Source organism: Balaenoptera physalus, assembly GCF_965194825.1.
Source record: "Balaenoptera physalus genome assembly, chromosome: 12".
Classification (NCBI taxonomy): domain Eukaryota; kingdom Metazoa; phylum Chordata; class Mammalia; order Artiodactyla; family Balaenopteridae; genus Balaenoptera; species Balaenoptera physalus.
In genome coordinates this window covers 25,285,431-25,312,850 of record NC_138897.1, presented here as the reverse complement: position 1 = coordinate 25,312,850, position 27,420 = coordinate 25,285,431, and the positions used below count along the sequence as shown (strand labels likewise).

The 27,420-nt window shown below is 37.3% G+C and overlaps 1 protein-coding gene across 5 annotated transcripts in view; it reads right to left on the bottom strand.

The window, feature by feature from the left end:
- The window catches only part of DYM (dymeclin), a 387,454-nt gene that overhangs the window by 109,412 nt on the left and 250,622 nt on the right, over positions 1-27,420 (bottom strand). For all 5 annotated transcript variants that reach the window (XM_082416575.1, XM_082416571.1, XM_082416573.1 and 2 more), the window contains exon 14: positions 15,264-15,366. In XM_082416575.1, coding sequence (XP_082272701.1) covers positions 15,264-15,366 — 103 coding nt within the window. The remainder of the gene's footprint in view (positions 1-15,263; positions 15,367-27,420) is intronic.

Sequence of the window (27,420 nt, the reverse complement as noted above, 5' to 3'; positions counted from 1 at the left end):
CTCCTTCATGAACGGTGGTGTGTTCTACATCAGGAGGCACATAATGTCCGGTTCTCTTTTTGTAAGTGAGAGGCTATACATGTCCACTGCTTGGCTCTCCTAATTTACTAAGGTTAATTAAATGGTGATATTCTACTTATGTCATTCCCTTTTCAGTTATCAGCTATAACATTTCTCTAAAGAGGAACTTTCTCATAACTATTGTTTTGTTACCATCCTATATGAAAGGCAGGATAAATTGCTTGTTCCTTTCAGTGGAAATCTGATTGCTAGCGATGTTCAATGCTGTGCTACTGGGCTGGTCACTGTTTCTGTGAGTTCAAAGGACAGAAGTAGAATGACTAGACATAGCTACAGATATTCAAAAATAAAAACCAGAGTCCATACAGAGTCTTCCTATTCAAACTAAGATCAAAGAGTTTTTATTCAATCTCTTCTATTTTATATCTGCATATACTGCTCCCATGCCAAGAATCCAGGTTCCCAAGGCAATGGGGAAAACAAAATTAGAATAGTGTACAATTACTCATTTGCTTTATCTTACATTAAAAGCCCATGTCATGAAATAACAATACCAAGGCTGCTACACAAATGTGATTAGTAAAAACAGTTGAATTTTTTTTTTCAGTTGTGTCTTAAGGTACAGCCTCCTACGGATAAAGAGTCACTTGGATGTTTGGTTATACCACCTACTGGATACATATTTAGGTTTATTTATTTCAATTTATTTAAATTTTAGAGACTGTTCTTTTAAACTGTTTTATAATCATGTTATATGTATAATCACTAATATTCAATCCAACTCTACTGAAGGAACTTTTTCTTAGGAACTATTTATGTAGTTCTTAAGTTAAATCTAAAATCAAGAATTACTCAAAATCTAGCTTTATCCTTCTCAGTCACTTTCATCCTATTCTTTTACTGTCCTTATAGGTAACAATTAAAAAAAATTTTTTTTTATAGTTTGTCCTTCCATTGTTTTTGTTTTCAAATAAAAATAGATACAAATGGATATCACCAACCTACCCTGAGGATGATTATGTGGCAACTTATAGAACTTCATATAGAAATACTTTTCATTCATTTTTATAGTTGGATAGTACTGTACTGTGTGAATGTACCAAAATTCATTCAACCAGTTCTTATCAATGGAGTTTTAGACTGAAGATCAATTTGTTTGGTTTCAATGCTTTCACATATAATTTTATGTTATATTTATATATATATGTCTAGGTCTTTTATATAACTAGCCTTTCCATATGTGGTATATTTTATTTGCTTTCTTTTTATATTTTATTTTTTGGTATTTTTTTTGGTATTCAGGAAATTTATATTTTTCTTCTAATGGTTACCTCTTTGTGAATAACTATATAATTCCTGTCTTCTTATTTTTTTGTCATTTTCTACTGGTTTGCTGCTGTAAACAGTATCAAATCAGCTAATTACCTCTTCTTCTTTCTCCCAATTCTCTCCCAGCATCTGACCTGAAATAATATCCTTTAACTCCCAGTTAACCATCAGGCAATCAGCAGTTTATTTTACTTTTTACATGTTCTCACCATTTCCCTTCTCCATATTTTAATAGTTGTGATGTATCTGCATTGCCAGAGACACAGCCTTTACATACTATACCACACTCTCTCCTTTGTGAATCTTGTTTCATGCTAGTTCTACAAGTAAAAATATAGATAATGCTTATCACCAGTCTTTATGTTTGTATCTCTCCAGTCATTGTGGTTGTCTAAAGTTCTTTCTCTAGTACAGGGGTTGGCAGACTACGAACCATGGGCCAAATGAGATTTGTGGCCTGTCCCAATATGGCCTTTGAGCTAAGAATGGTTTTTGTATTTTTAAAGGGTTGTAAACAAAACACCCCACACAAAGATAGGTGACAAAGATAGCAATGTAGCCTACAAAGTCTAAAATATTTACTGTCTGGCTCTTTATATAAAACCTTTGCTGACTACTACTCTAGTAGAGCCCTCAGGAAGGGAACAATATTCTCAGAGTTCCTAGATTTCATAAGATTGTGTTTCTTATACTTGCAAGTCAGTTTGGTGGGATATAAAATCCTTGGCTCACATTTGCTTTCCTTGAGTATCTTAAAAATGTTATTCCATTTTATTGTGGCATAAAACACTGCCCAAAAGTCTGTTGACAATTTTATTTTCTTCCCTTAAAAGTGACCTGGACTTTTTGCCTGAGTACCCCTCAAATTTTTTTCTCTCTAGCTTTGTAACTGCAGTTTCACTGGAGTATGTGTTGGCATTTGTTGTCCTAGGTTGATTTTCCAAGGCATACAGTGTATGCTCTTTCAACATGTAGTTTCAAATCTTTTTCCTTCATAATTTTAGGAAAGTTTCCTTGAAGTATTTTTTTTCTCTTGGGGGGATTCCTATTTTATATATGTATTTTATAAATACTATAGGATTTCTGCCTATAGTATTTAGTCACTTTCTCTCAAATCCTTTTTCTTTCATTTCTTTTTGTTTTTAAGCTTTTCTTCCTTTTTACTTTCTATTTTTCTTAAGGCATTATATCTATTTATTTACTAAATACTTTCTCTTTATGGATAGTCTACATGTCCCAAATAATTTTTTATTTCTAATTTTATTTAGAAATAAAATTTGTCCATTTGAGTTTTTGTAATTCTGATTTGTTGTTCTGTTATATCCTGTATCATTTTCTTAGTTTCTTTTAGTTGTTCTGAAAAGTTATTTAACAGTTCTCATCTATTTTATTTTATTTTTTTTATTTTTGGTAATGAACAAGCACTGATATATTTGTTTTAAAAAAGTTTTCTTTTAGTCACGTTAATATCAAGACAGACAACTAGTTGTTAGCTATGCAATTCTAGACAATTTTGTTACATTCTGTGAACCATTGTTACTTCAAATGATTAAAAAAAAATTTTTTTAAACATCTTTATTGGAGTATAATTGCTTTACAATGGTGTGTTAGTTTCTGCTTTATAACAAAGTAAATCAGCTATACATATACATATATCCCTATATCTCTTCCCTCTTGTGTCTCCCTCCCTCCCACCCTCCCTATCTCATCCCTCTAGGTGGTCACAAAGCACCGAGCTGATCTCCCTGTGCTATGCGGCTGCTTCCCACTAGCTATCGGTTTTACATTTGGTAGTGTATATATGTCCATGCCACTCTCTCACTTTGTCCCAGCTTACTCTTCCCCCTCCCCGTATCCTCAAGTCCATTCTCTAGTAGGTCTGCGTCTTTATTCCCATCCTGCCCCTAGGTTCTTTATGACCCCCTTTTTTTTTTTTTTTAGATTCCATATACATGTGTTAGCATATGGTATTTGTTTTTCTCTTTCTGACTTACTTCACTCTGTATGACAGACTCTAGGTCCATCCACCTCACTACAAATAACTCAATTTCGTTTCTTTTTATGGCTGAGTAATATTCCATTGTATATATGTGCCACATCTTCTTTATCCATTCATCTGTTGATGGACACTTATCTATTTTAAAAGCATGGGTATATATCATGCTTTTATTTACAAGACATATTATTCTCCTTATTCTCTTTTTTCTTCTCTCTTTGCACTGAATTTGACTGAGCTTTTTCTCTTTGCTCACTTTCTTTTTTTTTTTTTTTTGGCCGTGTGGCATGTGGGACCTTAGTTCCCTGACCAGGGATCGAACCCATGCCCCCTGCATTGGAAGCGTGGAGGCTTAACACTGGACTGCCAGGGAAGTCCCTCTTTTGCTCATTTTTAATGAAGTTAGTTTTCCCGACTTTTTTCTCATGGAGGGTAGGTCAAGGTAGCACTTACTAGTTTCAAGACCACCTTTTCTTTGTTTATGTGAAGTGTTCATAAACATGGTCATGCACTTTCTGGAATTTCCTGGCTCTCTTCTCCAACCCTACATTTATCTGAAACTTTCTTTTTTCTTTGCTTATTGTCCCTGACCTTCTCTGGGGGCTCCAATTCTAGCAGCTTCACTTCAGTGTGGGGCTTGGTCCTAGGAGAGAGCTTCAGCTATTTAGTTTAATTTTTTTTTTTTTAAAGATTTAATTTTTTATTTATTTTTGGCTGCATTGGGTCTTTGTTGGTGTGTGCGGGCTTTCTCTAGTTATGGCGAGCTGGGGCTACTCTTCATTGCAGTGCGCAGGCTTCTCTTGTTGCGGAGCACGGGCTCTAGGCACACAGGCTTCAGTAGTTGTGGCTCGTGGGCTCTAGAGCGCAAGTTCGGTAGTTGTGGCCCACGGGCTTAGTTGCTCTAAGGCATGTGGGATCTTCCCAGACCAGGGATCAAACCCGTGTCCCTTGCATTGTTGACAGGTGGATTCTTAACCACTGCACCACTGGGGAAGCCCCCAGCTATTTAGTTTTAAGAGTCGATAGGGCCCAGATGCTGGAACCCCTTCAGATCTTACAGCAGACCCCTGACAATCGACTCTGAGTTAGGGTATGCAAAACCCCTACCAGTTTCAGGTGCTTTTCTCAAACTGGCCTGTGGACTTTCCAGTGAATCCCTTTTGGCTACTTCTCAGATCCCTTGGAGGTCTCATTCCTTCTAGTTGCTCTCACACAGATACTGCAAGGATCTTGTAGCTCTTGGTAGTTTGTACTTACCCTCTGGTATTTTGGGTTTCATGTGGCTACCCTGTCACCTAGTTTTGTTGTAAATGTTGTGTTTATTGATGCATTCTCTTTGTTTTCATGGGGAAATTTCAAGAAAACTAATAAACTATGAAGCTGGGTCTATGTTCCAAGAATTCTCCTCACAAAGCTTATATGCCTAACCATCATATATACTGACTCTTAATTAAAGGCCCTTCCACTCTGTAAGACTCAGAATAAAACCACTCAAAACTTTTATGATGTCTTCTCAGAGGAGCCTCTTATTTGTAGCATTCTGTAAAACATAAGCTGATATTTATCTCGTCTATAAATATGTACATCACTCTGTGATATCTACAAATGGCTGTCTCAAATCCTTAAAGAAAGGGTCTGCATCATCATTCTATATTTCCTATTGAGTCTCGCCATACACCCAGGCCCACTACTGTTGTGTAACTCCAGGGTACACCATGCACACTGTATTCTAGGATATGTTTCAGGTGACACGGTTCACACAGAATACAATGAGAGTGGAGTCCCCTATAATTGCTGTGCATTGCAGCAATACAAATCCCTTTCTATATAACCAGAGAATGCCAATCACACTGGAAAAGGAAATCGCACACAAAAAATCTACTTTAAGATACACTTTAAAGGCAAGGAAATCAAGGGTCAGAATGGCAAAATAAGTTGCCCAAGCCCACAGCAAATTAAAGGTAAACAAAACAAAACCAAACAAAACCCCAAAAATAGGTCTTCTAATTTTCAGGCTGTTGCTCTATCCAAAACTTTTCTGGATCACCCGTCGATATGCATTCGTTCAAGATGATTATAAATAAGGTCCAGATAATCTCCTTCCCAGCCACTATACCCTGTCAGGGCTCATGGAGGCTCCTTTCTCAACCCCTCTGCACTCCCTGTTCCATCTTCCTAGAACACACTGACCTCCGCATGACTCATTGCTTCTCCTTCCTTAGGTTTTACTCAAATGTCACCTTCTCAATGAGGCATACCCTCCACTAACCACCCATTACACTGCTACCTTCCCATGGCCTGTGCTCCCAACCCCTTTATTCTGCTTTATTTTCCCATGCGAACTTCTTACATTTCATTCACTTGTTCATTCATTTGCCCATGCATACAATCATTATACATCTCTCTTCATTAGAACGTAGGCTTCATGAGGGCAGAGATTTTTATCTCCACTGATGTCTTAAAGGGCAGAGAAAAGTGCCCGAAAAGACGGCAGTTGCTCACTACTTGCTGGATGAAAGAATAGGGAATTTCAAGTACCATATGGAGTTGTTTTTAATGCATGTACTACTCTTTTGTAACTGATATTACTGTTAATCTGGCTGATATTAGTAATTATATGAGAATTCACAATTGGGTATGGGGAATTTAGGACTTGGAATTGGTTAATAAGCTAAAGCACTACTAATAATGAAACAAAAGTTACTCTAATTGGAATTCACTGACCAGTATGATACATAAGAGATAACTTTGTAAAAGAGTTCATACTGATTATTAAAGGCTCAGTACTTTTTAGGCTTAGAATATGACCCTAAAAAGGATAAATCATTAATTCATTTGCTAAGTTGATCAATTAACATTGTACGTTCAAAAAAAAAAGATATGTTTCAGAGTAACACAATATTCTCCTTATGACCTCAGTCAAAATACAAATTTGAGATCATAGAAGATACCAGGTGAGAGATAAGACTCAAATGCATAAAAATAATTAACCATGCCTGCCCTATTTATAATCAAACATGCTAAGTAACTTTATTTCTGTGGTAGCAAGTACACTTAAGAACTGAAACTTAGTTCTTATGTGTCAGCTATCAAAAACAAATACTATGTTGTGTTAACAAATTAAGAAAACCAATACACTCCAATCATGGAATAGCCTCTAACAACTGTCAAAGCACAAATTAACTTGTCTTCTGTTTCCCAAAGCATACTGCTTCTCAGAACTGAGATCTCCAAATTCACATCTCAGAAACTCAAGTAATTTATAAATAAGTTAAGAAACAATTTAGGCTTAACTTTATCTGGTGTTAATTGAGTCTTCCAATAAAGCCTGAAGCCTAGATAAACTCTGCTGCTTTCATGTTCATTTTTGCATTTATAAGGTAATCCCCATATACTCTTGTAAGATTTCTTAAGAATTTTCCAGAAAGCCATGAAATTTCCAGGAAAATAGGCAAAGCTGAATTCTCAAATACAATTTGTTTTCAGAAATTAAATCCACTATGGAAAGAGTTGAATTTCCACTCATACAATGAGTAAGATGACTAGTTTTTGGGGGTCTTATTTGGAGAAACTATAATAAAGTGCCATTTATAAAATTTTGCAGCTTTGACTATAATCAACTGTAATAATAAGATACCAGCTCAAAAAAATTCTTTTCATTTAAACCTCTTTTGTAATACTGCTTTTTAATAACCCTCATAATAGCCAAATTAAAGGACCCCAACAGGAATCATTCACCCCACATAAAACAAACGTTGCCTTTTCTTCTTAGCTTTGTTTTACAAGCTACATTATTTCCAGATGACGCTTGAGGGGACTATGGTTTCAAGAATTAGATGCTTAAATAGACAGCTGCTTTCTATTTGCCATGTAAATCAAGGATATATCAAAGAAAATTCCAAATAGTAGACTTCTTTTCTTCCTATTAGGAACTATGAACTCAGGCAGAAAGGGAGAAAGAGAGAAAAACAATCAAAATTCGAGCAAAAAGAAAATTAAAATAATGATTTTTTTTTAACATCTTTATTGGAGTATAGTTGCTTTATAATGGTGTTAGTTTCTGCTTTACAACAAAGTGAATCAGCTATATGTATACATATATCCCCATACCTCCTCCCTCTTGCGTCTCCCTCCCTCCCTCCCTATCCCACCCCTCTATGTGGACACAAAGCACGGAGCTGATCTCCCTGTGCTATGCGGCTGCTTCCCGCTAGCTATCTATTTTACATTTCGTAGTGTATAGGATGTGTTTGCACTGAAGTCTGGCAATGATTAATTAACCTTCTGAGAGAAGTTTAAATAATACAGAAAACCCATGCATATTAAATTCAGTAGTAATGTGTGATAAATTTGTAAAAACCAGTGATCACAGTTTCTTTTTTTTCCCCCTTCCCATTGTAGTGAAAATATTCTTACCTGCTGCTCTACAGAGCTAATATAAAAACAGCTTTTCCTAAGATTCTTCAAACTTTCTTTGTTATTTAAGAAATCACTATGATTTCTTAAATTATCACACATTGCTACTGAATTTAATATGCATGGGTTTTCTGTTTCTTTAAACTTCTCTTAGAAGGTTAATTAATCATTGCCAGATTTCAATGCAAACACATCCTATTTCCTTTTAGAAGGAACATAAAAGTTATTTAAGTATTTTTAATGATAATTTTAAAAAATCCTTAAAAAGAATATTCTACCATATTCCATAAGAAGGGACAGGACAAATTTCCTCTTAGGAATAAAGAAAGGGCAATATTCTTTACCTCAATTCAGGTGTGCTTTTTAAGAATGAAGAAATTTTTCTTTTTTAAACAAGAGGGGATCCCTCCAACTAAAATTGTCCTTAGAAGCATTCTCAGAACATTTCTGGAACTCCTAGTTCAGAAATGCATCCAAAGCCACGTTATAACACAACCAAGAAAATCAGTCTGATTATATTAAAGTCAGGCCTGGTTTTTAATTAGGAAGAAAAGTGGCAGGGATAGGGTGTGGAGCTTGCTCACTTGTTAGAGGCCTCATTTATTTGATTTTTAAAATCAATTGTTCTAAAGAAGAAACCTCCTGGGACCTAATCAGTGTGGGGCTTGGAATCTGTTAATACTTAAGTTCAAAGCAGTTGTTTCTAGGGATGTTCACAAGATTTGCAACCTTATTCACAAGATCGGGCTGTGTTTTTTACATTGGTTTTGACATTAGGAAAGTAACTATCAATATAAAGATCTTGATTCAAATTTCATGATCCTCCTTGGAGAACTGGTTGATTTTAGGGCTGGAGCAGGGGAAACACAAGATGAGTTGGAGCATCTTGAAGGTCGCAAAAAAAAAAAAAAAAAGGTTGACGCATATTCAAAGGGCAGAGGATACAACCTGAAAGAGCTCCCAGCGCCTAAAGTTGGAACAACCTGAGTAACAAAATAACAACAGTTCTGGATGATAAGAAGAAAATTCATATCCAGGAGTCCACACTGATAGAAATAAACAACTGCATAGATAAATACATCAGGGAGAGGTGACAACTCTTCCTTGCAGAAGAATTCTAATAATAAATTTAGAGGGAATGAGACAAACAGAAAATCCCTAATAAATCAGTAAAATAATGCTGAAGCCAGATCAATCAATGGATGCTAAAATTTGTGGGAAAATGTTTAGGAAGAAACAGGATATCGGCACCATCTCAAAGTATCTCCCCCATATACTGTTCCAATATAGTGGAAATATTTAATAATCTAATAAAGTATTTCCAATATAGTGGAAATAACTACTATATAAAACATACAGGAATTTCAAAGGGAAAATCAGCAAGTTTACGGTGAAGAATCTGGACAGACATCATCCCAGTGAAGTGATCAATACCAGTAATACACACCAACACCATGTATTCTCTGAAATGATGTACTGAGAAGGACATATCACTTCTGTAGTATCCTTCCCAATAAAGCATAACATCAATCTAATCATGAGAAAATGCCAGACAAACCCAAATTGAGGGACATCCTACAAAATAACTGATTAGTACTCTTCCAAGGTGTCAAGGTCATGAAATCCAAGGAAAGACTAAGGAGACGTGACAACAAAATGCAATGTGGGATCATCCTGGATTGGATACTAGAAAAGAGTAAGGGCATTAGTGTCAAAATTGGTAAAATTCAAATGAGATTTGTGTTTAGTTAACAGTATTGTACCAAGGTTAATAGTTTTGAAAAATGTTCTATGGTTATGTAAGATATTTACAAAAGGGAAAGCTGGTGAAGGATATATGGAAATTCTTGAAAACTCTTTGTAAGTCTAAAATTATCTGAAAATAATAAAGAAGAGAAGGAAGGACTGAGGGAGGGAATAAAAAAAAGGGAAGGAAGGGAGGGAGGGAGGGAGGGAGGGAGGAAGGGAGGGAAGGAGGGGAAAATAAGTCCTATACTTGATAAAAATGTAAAGATCTATACCTATAAAGAAGAGCATAAGGCAAAAAGTGTAAGTTCTACTTTCCCTTCCCTTCAGTCTGACTCCCTACAGGTAACCACTGTTTAATAGTTTCTTATGAATTATTCCAGAAAAATTAAAAGCATATTTTCAAACATACATGTACATATAACCTACATACTATAAAGTGTGGTTTTCTGTTTGTTTCTACTGATTTAAGTGTTCTGGATATCTTTTCAGATAAACCTATATGGACTGAATTTGTTAAAAAGAAAATGTCCGCAGAATACTGCATTGGATAGATTTAAACTTTAATCAGTCCCCTATTGATAGATTTTGCTTGTTTCCATTATTTTGCTCTTAAGCCAGGCTGAAAAATACACATATCTTTTTGTAATTGCATATCTAATTGACTTTAGCAGTTTCTAAAGTCAAGACACTACTTAAGAAACATTTTCCCTAATTGAAAATATTAACTTTCCCGAAGTATAAAATTTATTTTTCTAACATTCACCCTCATGCCATACTGCCAGCCAAGCTGGTATCTATATGCTATTACGTTCAACAAATAGTTCTTTTTTTCTTTTTCCTAGTGCTCCAAGTACTACTTTTTTTTTTAATGGCTTCACTGAGATAACATTCACACACCACACGTACTTTGTCAATTTAAAATGTACAATTCAATGGTTTTCTGTACATTCAGAATTGTGCAACCATCACCACAATCTAATTTTCAAACACTTTTATCATCCCCGAAAGAGACCGTGTACCATCAGCAATCACTCACCATCCTACATCACATCGTGGATTTTTTTCCAATAAATATACAGTTGGACCTCCATATTGTCAGGTTTAACTTCTGTGGATTTAACCAACCTTGGATGGAAATTTCTATCTGTGGTTGGGCGAATCCTCAGATTCAGAATCTGAAGATATGGAGGGCCAATTGTACTATACCACTTTGTATAAGGGACATGAGCATCCTTGGATTTTGGTATATGCGGGGGCGCCTAGAATCAATCCCCCTCAGATACCGAGGGACAACTGTATACTACGTTTTTTCCTATACAGGCATACTTATGATAAAGTTTAATTCATGAATTATGTACAGTAAGAGAATATCCAAATTGCTAGCACCACTACTCTTATGCTTTGGGGTCATTAAGTAAAATAAGGGTTACTTGAACACAAGCACTGCAATACTGCAACAGTCATCTGATAACCCAGATGGCTACTATGTGACTAATGGTCGGGATATGCTGGACAAAGGGATGATTCATGTCCCAGGCAGGACAGAACTGGATGTCGAGAGATTTCATCACACTACTTAGAATGGTGTGAAATTTCAAACTATGAATTGTTTGTTTCTGGAATTCTCCATTTAATATTTTTGGACCGCTGTTGACCGTAGGTAAATGAAATCTCAGAAAGCAAAATCGTGGCTAAGGGGGGAGTCGACTGTACTTGTTTTTAGCAAGTTGATGATAAACTCTTAGTTAACTGTTTATACTTCTCCTGATTTTTCTGATCTGGCTCCTTACTCTTTGGCCAGGGTCTTTTTGGCTTGTGCCTTTGCATTTACGTTTGGAATGAGATGAGAAAGTTGGTCCTATGAAAAGGTTCAAAAATTCTTTGATGATCATGGGGCAATAAATTTTGGTTCCTTATGATTCCACCTAGAATAAAAGTTAGATTCCTCTCATCTCAACTAGTTGCTAAGATAATTGTTAGAAATTAGGGAAACAATGCTTACATGACATGTGACAACAGTCATAATTAAAAGCCACCGTTATATTTAAAAAGCAACTATAACTCACTTATTATTTTTGCTTCATTGTCTATATTCAGCTTCTGTTTTATATGACCAAAGTTGTTTAAGAGGTTTATTCTTATTAAAAAAAAAGTGTTGGGACTTCCCTGGTGGCGCAGTGGTTAAGAATCTGGCTGCCAATGCAGGGGACACGGATTCAAGCCCTGGTCCGGGAAGATCTCACATGCTGCGGAGCAACTAAGCCCGTGCGCCGCAGCTACTGAGCCCGCGTGCCTAGAGCCCGTGCTCCACAACAAGAGAAGCCACCGCAATGAGAAGCGCACACACCACAACGAAGAGCAGCCCCCGCTCACCGCAACTAAAGAAAGCCCGCAAGCAGCAACGAAGACCCAACGCAGCCAAAGATAAATAAAAATAAATAAATCTATTAAAAAAAAAAGTGTTGAAAGATTCTTCTTTAACAATTCTCTCATGTCTCTTTAGTCACTGAATTAAACTTTATGAAACCCTGATATAAAGACACCAAAACTCAGCCAACTCAACTGAACTTCACTAGCTTTCCTAGACACCTTTATCACTCTCTGACCAGCTATCACTCTCTGTAGTGAGCATTCTCTCTCCCCATGGAGAACTTGAGTATAATTTTTTGTTTTATTTTCCCTTAAGCCGTCAGGGAATTTCCTCATTCTCTAGAAGCTGGTTGAAGGCTTCAGGTTTCCCCTGAGATGTTCAGACAAACATGGCTGTACTAAAGTACTAATACTAATGTTTTTGTAACTCGCTATTTGCTTTCTATGTTGTTACTCAATTGACTGGTGAACTATACAGTATAATGAGAATCAACATTTTCTTAATAAACTCAGAAATCTCTAGGTAGACTGAAAGTACTCTACGTAGTATAGTGAGAAGAAAAACATATCCTTATTTTTACACAGTTATTCAAACTCTGCTACTCTAGTTCTCTCAATCCTGCTGTAGAAAGTATACATCCAGGAATCCACTGCTGCATTAAGACCCTTTCGTTTTCCTGTTCCATCTTTTACAAACAAGTTTTCTAAAGCATTAGTCAAGGACACAGAATTTTATGTGGTTGTTGGCAGAGACACTTAACAAGTAAAATTTCTGGGGAAGAAAAAGGGAACATACTGTATTTGCCCAGTTAATGACCAAATTAAAAGAGAATGATAATGAGAATATGGTTTCAAATGTTCACTCACTTATACGTAGTATTTTGAGCAATGGGAATGACCAATAAAACATGAGTTATCACCAAAGAAGAACATAGGGTAGTACTTACTTTTAAGGTTGCTACTGTTTTCTTTAATCACCTTTCAGCTCAGTGGCAGGAGGAGTGATTCACAGTTATCAACACTACTACTGAATCAGTGTTACCCACCCTCTGCACTTAGCTCCGAGGAAAGGCAGCAAAATTCAAGTTCATAAACCCATTTGGAAAATGCTGTGATTTGCAAAGTCTCATACCCACAAATGTTATAATAAGGACTGTCAATGGCAGATTCCAAATGGAATTTTCCTTGTATTTCTAGGAAGTGGATGCCTCAAGAAATTCAGTTTTACTCAGTGAAAACTTCATGCAAGAGGAAAACAGTCAATGACCTGTAAAGTTCAATAGAATTCATATGTCCATTACGAGTTCAACTTGTCCTTTCACTGCATAATCACCTCCATGATTGGCAAATACTGTTAAATATGACCTGTTTTCTCAAAGAAATATCAATTTTCTGGCCTCTGATTAAAGGAGAACACCGCTAGGGCAACCTCGGTACTACATACATTCAACACATTTTTGTAGAATTAACAGGAATACTATATAAATCAAATAATATGTGTATAAAAATTACAAAACACTTACAGATGAACAAAATTCAAGTTCTTAATAAATATAATCCCTACTGCCACTCTGGCCCCAACTGAGGTTTCCAAGGAGCAATTAGAAAGAATTATTTTTCTTAGAACAAGTCATGACAAGGATAGAATTAAGTCAACTATAACGCTCATTTTTTCAAGAAATTGAGAATATTCAACTAGCAGGAAAATCTTAAAAGATACTAACTGTTTTGGTAGGAGAGAAGTACTTTGGAATTTTAAATCTCATAATGGGAAGACAGATCATAACATCTCTCTCGCACACACACTAAATAAATAAATAAAAGAGATGAAAAATAGCACCAGTCAGGTTGTGGCTGCACACAGCTATCTCTGTTTATCAGTGTCTGATATCTGGACTGGATGCTGTTCCCACAGTCTCATATCAGCACAACCATTTAGAAATGAAACAAACGACAGCAGGAAGCAAGCAAAACAACTCTGGGGCTGTCTGGTACACATCACCACCTCAAACTTAGAATATAAAAATTCTCTCCTAAAGTTTCTAAATATCAACTCATTAAGTTGTCCCCAGACAAACAAACAGGGAGGTCCTTATTAGAACTGGATGAACTACCTCTGTGGTCCGTGACATGAAAGTTTTTAGCATCCTCATCTAAGGTATGTTCCAAAACACAAGAGGTGTCACAGACAGTGGCACAGCCCTAAAGAAACTCATAACAAGTTCCCCCTCCTATTATATAATGCTCATCCCTGTGCTGGGTTCTATTCCATCATCATCCCCCGAGGTCAGGTGGTAATAAGCTCTTCATCTTTAAAGAGAAGGGAACAAATGCAACATGTTACTGCTGTTCTCTGCTGACCATGACTGATGAGATCGGAGCAGCATACTGACCCAAGCAGAGACAATTAGATTCTCTCTCCCAGGATCTGAGAATTAGGACTCTGATCAGTCAGCAAAAGGCATGACACTCCCAAGGACATGTTAAGCGCTGGGAGGGAAAAGGGGTGGGGGAGGGGTCGGGGTTGCTATTTCAGTCAGCAAATAGGGAAAATGGGCCTACGGAAAGCAGCGGCAGAATAAAACTGAAGCAAAAAGAAGCAGATAACTGAAACTAAATGCCCCAGAAAGATTGGCTTTTTTTTTTCTTTTCTAATTTTAAGAATTATCATTCCTTATGTATGTATGTATGTATGTATGTATGTATGTATGTATGGCTGTGCTGGGTCTTCCTTGCTATGCATGGGCTTTCTCTAGTTGCAGCGAGCGGGGGTTACTGTTCCTTGCGGGGCACGGGCTTCTCATTGCGGTGGCTTCTCTTGTTACAGAGCACAGGCTCTAGGAGCACGGGCTCAGTAGTTGTAGCGCGTGGGCTTAGTTGTTCCACGGCATGTGGGATCTTCCCGGACCAGGGCTCGAACCCGTGTCCCCTGCATTGGCAGGCGGATTCTTAACCACTGGACTACCAGGGAAGTCCCAAGATAGGCTATTTTGAATGAATCCAATGGCTTTTCCATTTCAGGTTCTCATTCTCTGAAATCCAGGTGTACATCTTCCCCTTGAGTTCCGTGAGAAACTTTTGCACACTTCTTATAAAATCCCTCCTTTTGTTTCTCTGTAATTAGTTTGAGTGGTTTTCTTGACTAATAAGATTTCTAATTATTAACAATCATTGATTTAGGGTTGACTTTCTTCAACAATTTTGTTGATAATCATCAAAAATTTTGTCCCTTGATTTGAGATGCCAATCCTTTATTTACCTACCATAGGGATCTCAGGGAACAAGATCACAGCCAGATCTTGGGAAGAGAGGGGTATTGTTATTTTTAAATTTAGCAATGAAAGGAAAATTTTTTTATTGACAAAGTAAGGTAACTACTTACATAATCTGGTAGAGGAACATCACTGGAACTCAGCGAACCTCTCAAGGACTGTGTGGCTTGTTCCAGAACTTTGTTGTGTTTTTTAGACAGCAAGGAAAACAAGCTGAAAAAACAAACAAAACCCCAATTATATTAAAAGAACTAAGTGTCTCCTTTTCTAGGTTTTATATTGACATTGCACAGAATGTCGATTATTCTAAAAGATTCTTTTTTCGTGCCTGTGTTAACAGCAGGATTAACAATACTATTGATATAACAAATAATAAAGCGAAAAGAATGTTTAAATTATAAGGGTTCTAAAATAAAAGTTTGCCAGTTTCAAATTATATTTCAAACAGAGGAGAAATTTTCAGAAGATTACTATCATGGACAGGACAGTGGACAGATATTAAGAAAACCTGAGATATGGACTGACTTTTATGAGTAACTCATAGTGCAATCTGTTACAAGTTACTTGAGCTTGCTGTATCCCAATTTTCTCATCTTTTTTTTGTATCTTACTGCATGGGTTTATTTATTTTATTTTTTTTAACATCTTTATTGGAGTATCTCATCTTTCAAATAAGTGCACTGGATTATTTCTCTAGCATAATACAGAGTCTATGATTCTATATTATAGCTTTACATTCTTATTCTCAAAAAAAATGGCTTTATGGGCTTCCCTGGTGGCGCAGTGGTTGAGAATCTGCCTGCCAGTGCAGCGGACACAGGTTCATGCCCTGGTCTGGGAAGATCCCACATGCCGCGGAGCAACTAGGCCCGTGAGCCACAACTACTGAGCCTGCGCGTCTGGAGCTTGTGCTCCGCAACAAGAGAGGCCGCAACAGTGAGAGGCTCGCGCACCGCAATGAAGAGTGGCCCCCGCTCGCCGCAACTAGAGAAAGCCCTCGCACAGAAACGAAGACCCAACACAGCCAAAAATAAATAAATTAAAAAAAAAAAAAAAAAGAATGGCTTTAAACATATGTATTATAAGATTTTTACTTCTGGCCAGGATGGATTAACTGGTACTGAATAACTCCCCTGTGTAAACAACTAAAAAAACTGAACAAAATATATAAAATAACTGTTTTCAGATGCTGAACATCTGAAATGTTCAAAACCTGCTCCAGTGTCTTCTTGAAAGGTGTGGCAGTAAACCACCATCCAGGAGCCACAAACTGAACAGAGATTTTGGAGATCACAAAAGGCTGGAGGGATGAAGTTCCAACCAGCCAGAGTGGATAAAACTCATTGAACATGAACACTCAGTTGAATTCTCAGAAAGGCCATGCTTTAGGAGTAGGGCTATTCTAGCCCAGAGTAAAGATGATTCTAAGATGCATCCCAACAGACCTAAATGAGCAATTTTCAAAGTATAAAACAAATTTACATTAAATGTAAATGTATTAAACACTTTTGTTAAATGACAGAGATTGTCAGACTGGATAAAAAAGCAAAACCCAATAACATGCTATTTATAAGAGCCACGTTTGTAAATTTAAAGATACAGATAAGTGAACAGTAAAATGATACAAAAGAGATATTGTATAAACACTAATCATAAGAAAGCTGGAGCGGCTATATTAATATTAGACAAAGTAGGCTTAAGGATAAGAATATTATTACCTGAGGTAAAGAGAGAAATTTTATAGTGATGAAATGGCAAATTTATCAAGAAGCTATAACAATCCTAAATGTGTATGTACCTAATAATAGAGCTTCAAATACACATAATTATATGATCCTAATGTTAAATCTACTATATCTAGTGAATAAAGTATTCTTCCTTGGGCTAGATGACAAGTTAAAAATAAAGACAATTCTGATTCCATGTACTTTTCCATATAAGTATGACCTGTAGTATCTTCTTTAATGCCCAAAACATTACTCTAGTATTTCTTAGTGGTACCTTTCTAAACAGAATATTGATTTGAATATCAATTTATGAAAATCTCTAATTTCAAATGGTTTAAATGGGATAATTACTGAAAACAAGACTACTAAGTATTCTTTCTAGATTAAGTTTTAACATTAAAATGTTAAAAAATGAATGAAAAAAATTCCTTAACACTTATTTGTAATGCTGGATGTGTACAAAGCAAATGTAACAAAGCCAAGAATATTCTCTAAATCTATACTCAAATACAGCAGGAAAATAAGTGAAATAATTACTAAGTGAATAAGTGTGAAATCATATGATACTGATCAAGCATATGTTGATAAGAGAGACTTCTTTGAAATGGAATAGTTCAGCAAAGTTTCATGAAAGGGTTAGACTTTATGATGAAGGAAAAAGATTTGTGCAAGAGAAGAGAGAAGGTATTTCCAAACAGAAGGCAAAGCACAGAGGCAAAACAGGGGACAGTGAGAAGAGTGAAGTGGAAGTGCTATGTAAAGAAGTAGGAAAAAAGACTCAATCTGTAAGGGTATGTACATTCTTTTCAATCATTTTACTTTTCTGGGTCTTCTCTATTTGAGGTTTAGTTTTGCTTTTTTAAGGTTAAAAGTAAACATCACACTTTTTCCTCATATCCATACCCATGACCCACTGGTAACAAATGTTAGTGGTTTATTGTCTATGACTCCAACAATATTATATGCATCAAGGCATGTATATGAATGAATACTGTGCATATACATCCATGTTTTTTTTCTACAAAATAGGTACTGCTCTGTACCTTGCACTTTTTCCACTTAACAATATAATCCTTGATTCGTTCAATAAACATATATTGAGTGCCAGTTAACTGATATCCAAGCATATGGATATACCTTAATTTAACTAGTCCATTAGAAATGAATCATTGCAATGTGTCCAGTTTTTTGTATTATAAATAGCACTGCAATGAACACCCTTGTACATAATCTTTAGTATACCTGAGGCGAGACTGACTATAGATAAAGTAAAACTGCTGAGTAAAAGAATAACTGAACATAGTACTAAACTGCAATGGGGGTATATATTCTTAAATATACAAATTATTTTGCAGGCAATGAAAATTAAAAGATAAAAATATGTTGGGATAGTGCATAAAGCATATTCACATGGAAATGCATAAAAGAGGGCAATTAGTAAGATTCTTTTAATTGGTTGTAGTGTATTTTCTGGAATAAATGGAGTTTCAGAAGTTTTTTGAGACTGAATGGACTTTGGTGGTTGATTTTAGTATAGGGCATGGCAAGACTCAGAGGCATCAATTGGATGCCCAAACAAAAAGCAAAAACAATAAATATACCTAGAAGAAGTTAGCTGTTTGGTGTTAGTAAGAGGAAAGGGGGCAAGTGAAGTACAGCAGTGCACTTCAAGTTTACAAAATACCAGAACTCAGGAGCTGTTTTATGGGTTCAATAAACCTGGGATTTTCTCTGTCAGTGTTCTAAGAGTGTACCCTTCAGAGAAGGACAACAGAGGTAATCTATGGTAACTTTTATCATCACTTTCAGAAATTTATGAAACGAGTCCTAGGAATCAAAGCAAAAAGGACTTGATATTGTTTCCTTTGGAGAAGAAAGGCTAGTTTGTTTATTTTAAAAGAGAATACTAACAATCCTTTTTCATTGTTGGTGGAAGACAAAACAAGGAAGGGAGCTGCAATTCAAACATAAGCTCTTTCAGTTGGACATAACAGAAAATTTGACTGTTATGGGCATACAATGTTGACATGGTCCACCTCAAGAAGCTGTGGCTACTGTTCCCAGCTGTTTTTAAGAAAGTTGGTGTAAGAACAGATGATTTGAGGTCACTCCCAGTTTTCTATCACGAACTAAAAACAGAATTCACACTTACTCAGGCTGTTATTCTTCTACAATCTAATATGCTTTATTCCTCAGGTCTGCTAGCCAGAGCTCTCAAAGTTTTTTTTTTTTTTAATTTTTAAAAAACATTCAATTTTGTCTTCTGTTTAGCATTTGTAGGGCAAAATGACCTAAATTTATATGAGACATGACTTGCAAATTGCTGAGAAAAGTAACTTTTGCTTAAAGCTTTTGCATTCAAAGTACCAGCCCCAGCTAAATGCTAGAGTGAGTGACACACATGATGTTTGTATGGAAGGGGTAATTCCGATTCTGGACATAAGTGAAACTGATTCCAAGTGTACTGATCTTCATTCAGGATATAGCTGCCAGAATACTTTTTTATTTATATTAGAAAAAGACTAGATTTTCCTTTTTGTACAAGAATGTTCATTGTAAATTGGTTTAACAGTGAAAAATTAAAAACAACAAAAACTCTCAGGAATGGAATGGGTAAACAAACTGTGGAAGAGTCATACAATGGCATACTATGTAGCAATTTAAGGTTATCTAAACCTACGTGTAACAATAGGGATAATCCTCAAAAACAATGTTGTTCTACAAGCAAGGACCCTGGTAGAGAATGTGAATGAGGTATTATTTATATAGTGTTTTTAACATGCAAAACATTACATATCTTCTACAGATAAAACATTTGAAGTAATAAAACATATATGGAAATGATAAACTCTACATTTAGGATAGTCATTATTCTCTGAGAAAGAAGAGAAGGAAATAGGATCAGGGAGGAAGAAATAAGAGGCTCAGCTCTCTCTCTCTCTCAAATGTTCTTTCAGTAATACTGGATATATACATAGGTGACTGCTATATTACTGTTTTTTTTGGTTTATGCCTGAAATATTATACATTTAAAAAACTGGAATAAAAAGAACACACTATCCTGAAGAAAACAGAGCCCCTGCCAAAAGCCAGCGTTTCACAAAAGAAAGAAGCATATAAATATGCATGATGAGTCCAACCTGGAATGTGCTCAGAAAACCACTGGCTGCTGCAAAGGGCTGTCGTTTAGGGCGCCCAGCTGGTGGCAGGAGATGAGGACAGTTTAAGGACAGACTGTGAAGGGCCACTTGTGGCACATCAAAAGTCCTGGACCTTTCTGTATGCAGTAAGAAGCTAATGTTACAGTCTTACAAAATGAGTTAAAGAGACATGATTCCTTGCCCCCAAGGAAATCAAGTCTAATGGAATAAGAGGAAAAAAATGTCTACAATACTGAAATCAGAGAACTCCATGGGTCTGAAGAGAGTGCCATGGGAGTACAGCTGAAGGTTAGGTGCGTTTCACAGAGGAAATCTACCTTGATGGTGGCCTTGAAGGTTAGGGGGTTTGCTTGTTGGGAAAAGTAAAGGGGGAGGGATAGCCATTCTGAAAGGGGGAAAGTGTATAGAAAGGCACAGAGAGACTTCAGGGAAGTACCAATAGCTTATAAGGCCAGAAAAGTGCAAGTCCACCGGGGCGGAGGGTTCGAGATGGCGAGAGATGAAGCTAGCAAGATCAGCATGGGCCTGTTAAAAAAGACCATGCTAAGAGGTCTGCACTAAGTCACTGAGACAGACAGTAACCCCAACATTTACCAAGAACCTACTACATGCCAGGGAATGAGAGCGTTGTCTGCCTGGGATACAGCAACAAGCAAAAGCCACACGATCTTTGTTCTGTGCTCCTGGAGGGCGCAGTCAGGTCAAGGAGGCTATGCCTACACAGAAGTCACTGTGGTGATGGACAGAAGCATGTTGCATTGGGGACAAAGATGAGGGCTGCCTGAATGCACCTGAAGTAAGGACAGGAAATCATTTCCGGAGGTGATGCCTGAGCTGAATCTTAAGGAACAATCCGGAGTTAGCCAAGCAAATCAGGCAATGGTAAAGGTAATGTGGGCAGAGAAAAGAGCACGAGGGTAGGCAGAGAAATCTGAGCACTGTGGGTGTAGCAAACATCACAGCACGCACACTCATAAAGTGTTAAGTATCTGGAGCACCACGATATGGTCAGGGCAGTAGCAGGAATAGTTCATAAAGTGCCTCCTGTGTCTTACTTAGACCCTGGACTTCATCCTGAAAGCCAGAGGTGTTTTCTGACAGCAGGACTATAATGATAAGCAAGAGAGACAGAAGCAAAGCTGCTATGTTCGGGGTCCAGGTGGGAGGTGGGGGGCAGGGATGGGCAGGAGGGGTGATGGAGCAACCTTGCTCATCTCTGTCCTCCATCTCTCCCCGATGCGCTCTCATCTCGTGGTGGCCGCAGAGGCCCTGTCACAGAACCTGAAAACCACATACCTGTGCAGAGAGGTATAAGTACATAACAATTATGTTTGTTTCAGAAAGATTCCTTGGCTCCTAAAGAGGACGGGAAGGATGGACAGGGGTGGGCAAGGGAACGGGAGTGGAAACAGAAAGATACTTTGGGTAACTTTTACGCCGCTACAAGTGAGAGGTGAGGAGGGCTTGAACTGAAGCAAATAGGAGCTATTTGGAAGGCAAAGGAGACAACACAGAGTGAAAAAAGGGAATCACGGATGACTCTCAGGTTTGGGAAGCTTGGGAAACTTAGTGGCTGGCTGAGAATGTGACTGAACATGCCAGGGATTCAAAGAAGAAGAGCCAAAGAGTAGGGAGAAGACCCAGGAAGACAAAGGGCTGCGCCTCAAAGAGAACAAGAGTGGCAGCAGCTCAGTGGCAGGGTGCTTCCTGCGCATCAGACACTGTTCACCAGATCATCACCTGACAGATGTGCTATTATTCTCCATGCTTTTTTTATTTTGAAGGGATGATGAAAATTGAGGCAAAGTACGGTTAAGGCTCATAGCTACTAAGTGGTGGAGTCAGGAGACAAATTCAGGCAGACTGGCTCCAAGAGCTGTGCTCTTAACCATTCTGCCACGAAACGCAGAGGTGCTCGGCAATATCCAGATGGAGGTGGTTAGAAATATCCAGATTCAGGGACTTCCCTGGTGGTGCAGTGGGTAAGCCTACGTGCTCCCAATGCAGGGGGCCTGGGTTCGATCCCTGGTCAGGGAACTAGATCCTGCAGGCTGCAACTAAGAGTTCACATGCCAAAACTAAGGAGCCTGTGTGCCGCAACTAAGGAGCTGGTGAGCTGCAACTAAGGAGCCCTCAAGCCGCAACTAAGGATCCCATGTGCCGCAACTGAGGAGCCTGCTAGCCGCAACTAAGACCCAGCACAACCAAATTAATTAATTAATTTAAAAAAAGTTGCATTTGGAAGAGATTTCTTAAAAAAAAAAAAAAAAAAGAAATATCCAGATTCAGGAAATACTAATGTGGTGCTCAGGAGAGAGGTAAGAAATTTAAGGGCTATTAGCATCAGTCGAAATCATAAAAGTACAGGTGATCACCCAAGGAAAACATGTAATATAAAACAAGAGAGATAAGGACAGAAATCTGGGAAACACCAAGACTAAAAGGGTAAACACAGTAAAGGGTACTCAAAGAGCTAGCAGTCGAAGAACAAGAAGAGAAAGACATTCTTCTCGAAGTCAGGGGAATAATCGTAAGGAGGGAGCACTCACCACTGTTAAAAGGTAAAGAAGGATTGAAAAAAAGAAACAAAGTCACTGGATTTGACACAAGGAAAGAAATCAACGGTTACTGTACCCAAAACTGTTTTCAGTGGGGAGGAGGAGGCAGAAGCTGGCCCTTGGTGGTTGAGAGACAAGCAGGATGTGGGGAAACAGGCGGCGCTGGGGCGAGGAGAGTTAAGAGTAACAGCCCGACGGGGAAGGCAACGCAGACAGAGGTCAGTTACTGTGAGGTGGCATGGGGTTCCCTCCTTCAAAACTGCGGACATTCCTCACAACTTGTAATCACTTCCTCTCCATGCCCCGGTCCCACCCTCTAACACACTCAAACAGTAGTCACCAGAGAGATGAGGAGCACCTCAACTCCACATTATAATGGGAGCAGATGAAGAAACTTAGCTACAGAGCTGGTAGTTCATCCAAGGTCAAAGTTCCATAGTGTAGTGAATACAAAAGTTCTTTACAAACCCTAAAGAGCTATTTAAATGCAGAGAAACACAAAATATTATTAAGGTTATTAAAGGCAGAGCTCCAGCTAGACACCAAATCTCCTTCCGCCAAGCTTTGGGCTCGCTCCCCTGCAGACACGGACTCTTCCTACATGCAGGAAGCCCTTCTTGCCCCCTCCACCCATCTAAGTGCTGCCTCTCTTTCAAGGCACAACTCCCTACGCTCTGTGAAAGGTTTCTCTAACCTGCCTCTGAACCATACTAACTTCTCTACCACTCGGTTGATATTTAAATACAATCTTACACTGCTGGTTACTTTATTTTTAATCAGCTTTATTGAGGAATGAGCTCCATATTATAAAATTGGCCAATTTTAAGTAGACAATTCAATGAGTTTTGAAAAATACAAACATTCATGTGACTCATCACCATAATCATGATAGAGACTATTCCCATTACCCCAAGAAGTTCCCCTGTGCCCCTCTGAAGTCAAGTCCCTCCTCCAATATGCCCACCCCCAGACCTCACTCCAGGTAACCACTGGTCTGTTTTCCATCACTATGGTTCTGCCTTTTCTAGCTTTCATGTAAATAGAATCATACCATATGTACTCTTTTGTGTCTGGCTTCTATCACTCAGCATAATGTTTTTCAAATTCATCCACATTGTTTTGTGTGTCAGTAATTCATTCCTTTTTATTGCTGAGTAGTTTTCTATTGTATGAATGAACCTCAATTTGTTTATTTATCAGTTGGTGGACATTTGGGTTGCTTCCAGTTTTGAGCCATTATGAATAAAGAGGCTATAAACACTCTCGTACAAGTTTTTATGTGAACATATGTTTTCATTTCTCTTGAATAAATACCTAGAAGTGGGATTGCTGTGTTGTATGCTCTTTGTTTTAACTCTATAAGAAACTGCCAAACTGTCTGTTCTACATTCTGGCTAGCACTTGATATTTCAGTCTTTAAGTTTAGCCATTTTAGTGGGTGTGAAGTGGATCTCACTGTGGTTTCAATTTGCATTCCCCTAATGAATTTCCCTGTGCTCATGTTTTCTTTGTTGAAGTGTCTATTCAAATCTTTTGCCCATTTATTAAAAAAATGGGTTCTTTTTGTTCTTCGTGAGTTGTGAGAGTTCTTTATATATTCTAGACACAAGTCCTTTATCAGGTAATTTTTTTGGTCAGCTTTAAAATATTTTCTCCCAGCTTTATTGAGATGTAATTGATATATGACACTGTGAATGTTTAAGGTGTGCAGCATGTTGATGTGATACATACATATTGCAAAATGATGACCACCACAGCTTTAGCTCACACCTCCATCCCATCCCATAACTACCATTTCTTTCTTGTGGTTAGAACATTTAAGACCTACTTTCTGAACTACTTTCAAGGATATGCTAGAGTACTATTAACTATAATCACCATGCTGTACATTAGATCTCCAGAACTTATTTATCATAAAGCTGGAAGTGTGTACTCTCTGACCTTGTTATCAGCTAAACATCAAATTGGTTGTAGTATCATTTTTTAAACATCTGGGTACTGTCATTGAGATAAAATTACAGTCTACTCAGAGGCAGCTGTCTCTTATGACCTATGAATTATAAATATGAAAATATACCCTAAGTACAACACAGAGTAGGGTGGGTTATAAAACTAAAGGAAGATTTTAACATATTGATGAAGATTAAACAATGATCTTAACTACCCTGAGAAAAGGACCTATATTTCCTTACTTTGTATCTCATTATCAGGTATTATTTATTTTTGTAAACAACTTCTCCCATACTTGGGGGGGGGGCGGTGGGAAGTGGAAGAAAGTTTTAAAATTTGATGACATCCAATTCATGAAATTAAAAAAAAATTATTTGTAGTTTTTGCATCATAAATCTTTGCCTAACCTAAGATTCCAAAGATTTTCTCCTATAATTTCTTCTGGAAGTTTTATAGTTTTAACTCTTATAATTAGGTCTGTGCTCTCTTTGGACTTCATACGTATGTATGGCATGCAGTAAGAGTCAAGGTTCACTTTGTTGTTACTGGGCTTTTTGGCATATAAATATTTAATTGTTGTAGAACCATTTGTTGACAAGGCTATCCCTTTCACCCCCTGAATTACCTTGGCAGCCTTGTCAAAATTTCATTGACCATATGTGCATGGGTCTATTTCTGGACTCTATTCTATTCCATTGGTCTAAAAAGCTATCACATACTATCTTGGTTACTCTAGCTGTAATTTAGAGTAAATCTTGAAATCAGGTAGTCTTAGTCCTCCAACTTAAGTTTTCTTTGTTAAAATTGCTTTTGGGTATTCTAGGTCCTTTTTACATCCATACAAATGTTAGAATCAACTTTGTCAATTTCTACCAAAAAGTCTGGTGGGATTTTGATTAGGATTATTTAAATGTATAGATCAATTTCAGGATCTTAACAATACTAAGTCTCTGATCCACGAGCATGAGATCACCCTGTTTATTTATGTCTTCTTTAATTTCTTTTAGCAGTGCTTTCGTTTTTATTGTACAGATCTTGCCTGTATCTTGTTATGTTCGTTCCTAAGTTATTTCGTATTTTTTATGCTACTGTAAATAGCATTGTTTTAAAATTTCAATTTCTGGCTGTTTATCACAAGAATATCAAAATACAATTATTATTATATACTGACCTTTTATCCTACGACCATGCTAAACTCATTTATTAACTCTAGTAGATTTTTTATAGATTCATTAGGATTTTAAAACATATGACCATGTTTTATGTGAATAAAAACACCTGTAGATCTTCTTTTCTAATCCGGATTATTAACATTTCTTTTTCTTGACTCACTGCACTGGCTAGGATCTCTAGCACAATAATGAATAAATGTGAGAGTGAAGATCCTTGTTATTTTCCTGATCCTAGGGAAGATGCATTCAGTTTTTTACCATTAAGTAAGATTTTAGCTGTAAGTTTTCTCATAGAATTTCCTCAGTTGAGGAAATTCCCCTCTATTCCTTGCTATTCCTTGCTAACTGAATTTTCTTATCATCATGAATAGGTGTTGAATTTCATCAAATGCTTTTCCTATACCTATTAAGATGACCATACAGTTTTAAGTCTACTAATATAGTAGACTGTACTAATTGATGATGGTATGTTAATGCAACCTTACATTCCTAGGGCTGATCCCACTGGTTATCCTTTTATATGCTGAGGATAAATAATAAGAATGACGGTAGTTGTCACTTACTTACAATGTACTCTATGCCATGCACCTTTTTAATCTTTCATATTTTTTAACTAAATTAACATACAACATGCTTAATAAAAAGGGTATTAATGCTATCGTCACAACATACAAGAGGAAACTAGGGCATTAGAGAGGTAAATCAGCTTGCCAAGGATTATACTGCTTTTAAGTGGAAGAGCTAGAATTTAGACCTTGGTAATCTGACTTCAGAGCCAGTACTCATAACCACCTTATTTTATTATCTCTTATCTGGGGTGGTCTGTTTTTTTTTTTTTTTCTGCCCAGCATGATTCACTCCCACTTATTTTTTTTAGGAAAAGAACTGAGTCTCCCGAAAAAAGTGAGTTCATGGCACACGGTGAGTCAGTTATAATACCCCATCCCCTGGTTCACAAAGATTGGCAAATGGATAGGTGTTTTAAGTTGAACCAGTTGAAAACTTTGCCTAAGATTTTTCTAACTAGGAATGGTGAGAAAGACTGTTTCTCCTCTTTGGTTAGAAGACTGTAAAGATGTAAGGTCATGGTTTAGTTCTGCAGAGAAAATCCACGTATAAAAGGAGAGAATGAACCTACGCTAAGAGAGTGAAAGAGAAAGACAGACCATAGACACAACACACAAACACAGGCATATAGACACAGACACACAGGAAGAGAGGAAGAAAGGGAGAGGGGGAGGTGGGCAGAGAATATGCTCTGGAGGTGCTGACTCTCCAGTTTAAGTCTCTGAGGTTCCCAACATCTCCAGCATTTCTTTTGTGAGCTATTCTCCACTAAGTATCCTTAAGACAAACCTTTCCTTTCTCACACCTGCTAGAGTCTAGTATGGCTTACTCCCTCATCCTGAAGTTTTTTTCTCAAATGTCACCTACTCTTTGAAGCCGATCACAATCCAACCCTGGCATGCCTTATTTTCCTTCCTGCTCTATTTTTGTCCCCCATACTACTTATCAATTTATAAAATACTATATGCTTTACTTATATGTTTTTACTGCTTCCATCCACTAGAACAGAGGCTGGCCAACTACAGCTCACAGACCAAATCCGGTCCACCACCTGGTTCTTGTAAATAAAGTTTTATTGGATCTCAGCCACATCCATTCATTCCTGTACTGTCTATGGCTGTTTTCATGCTAC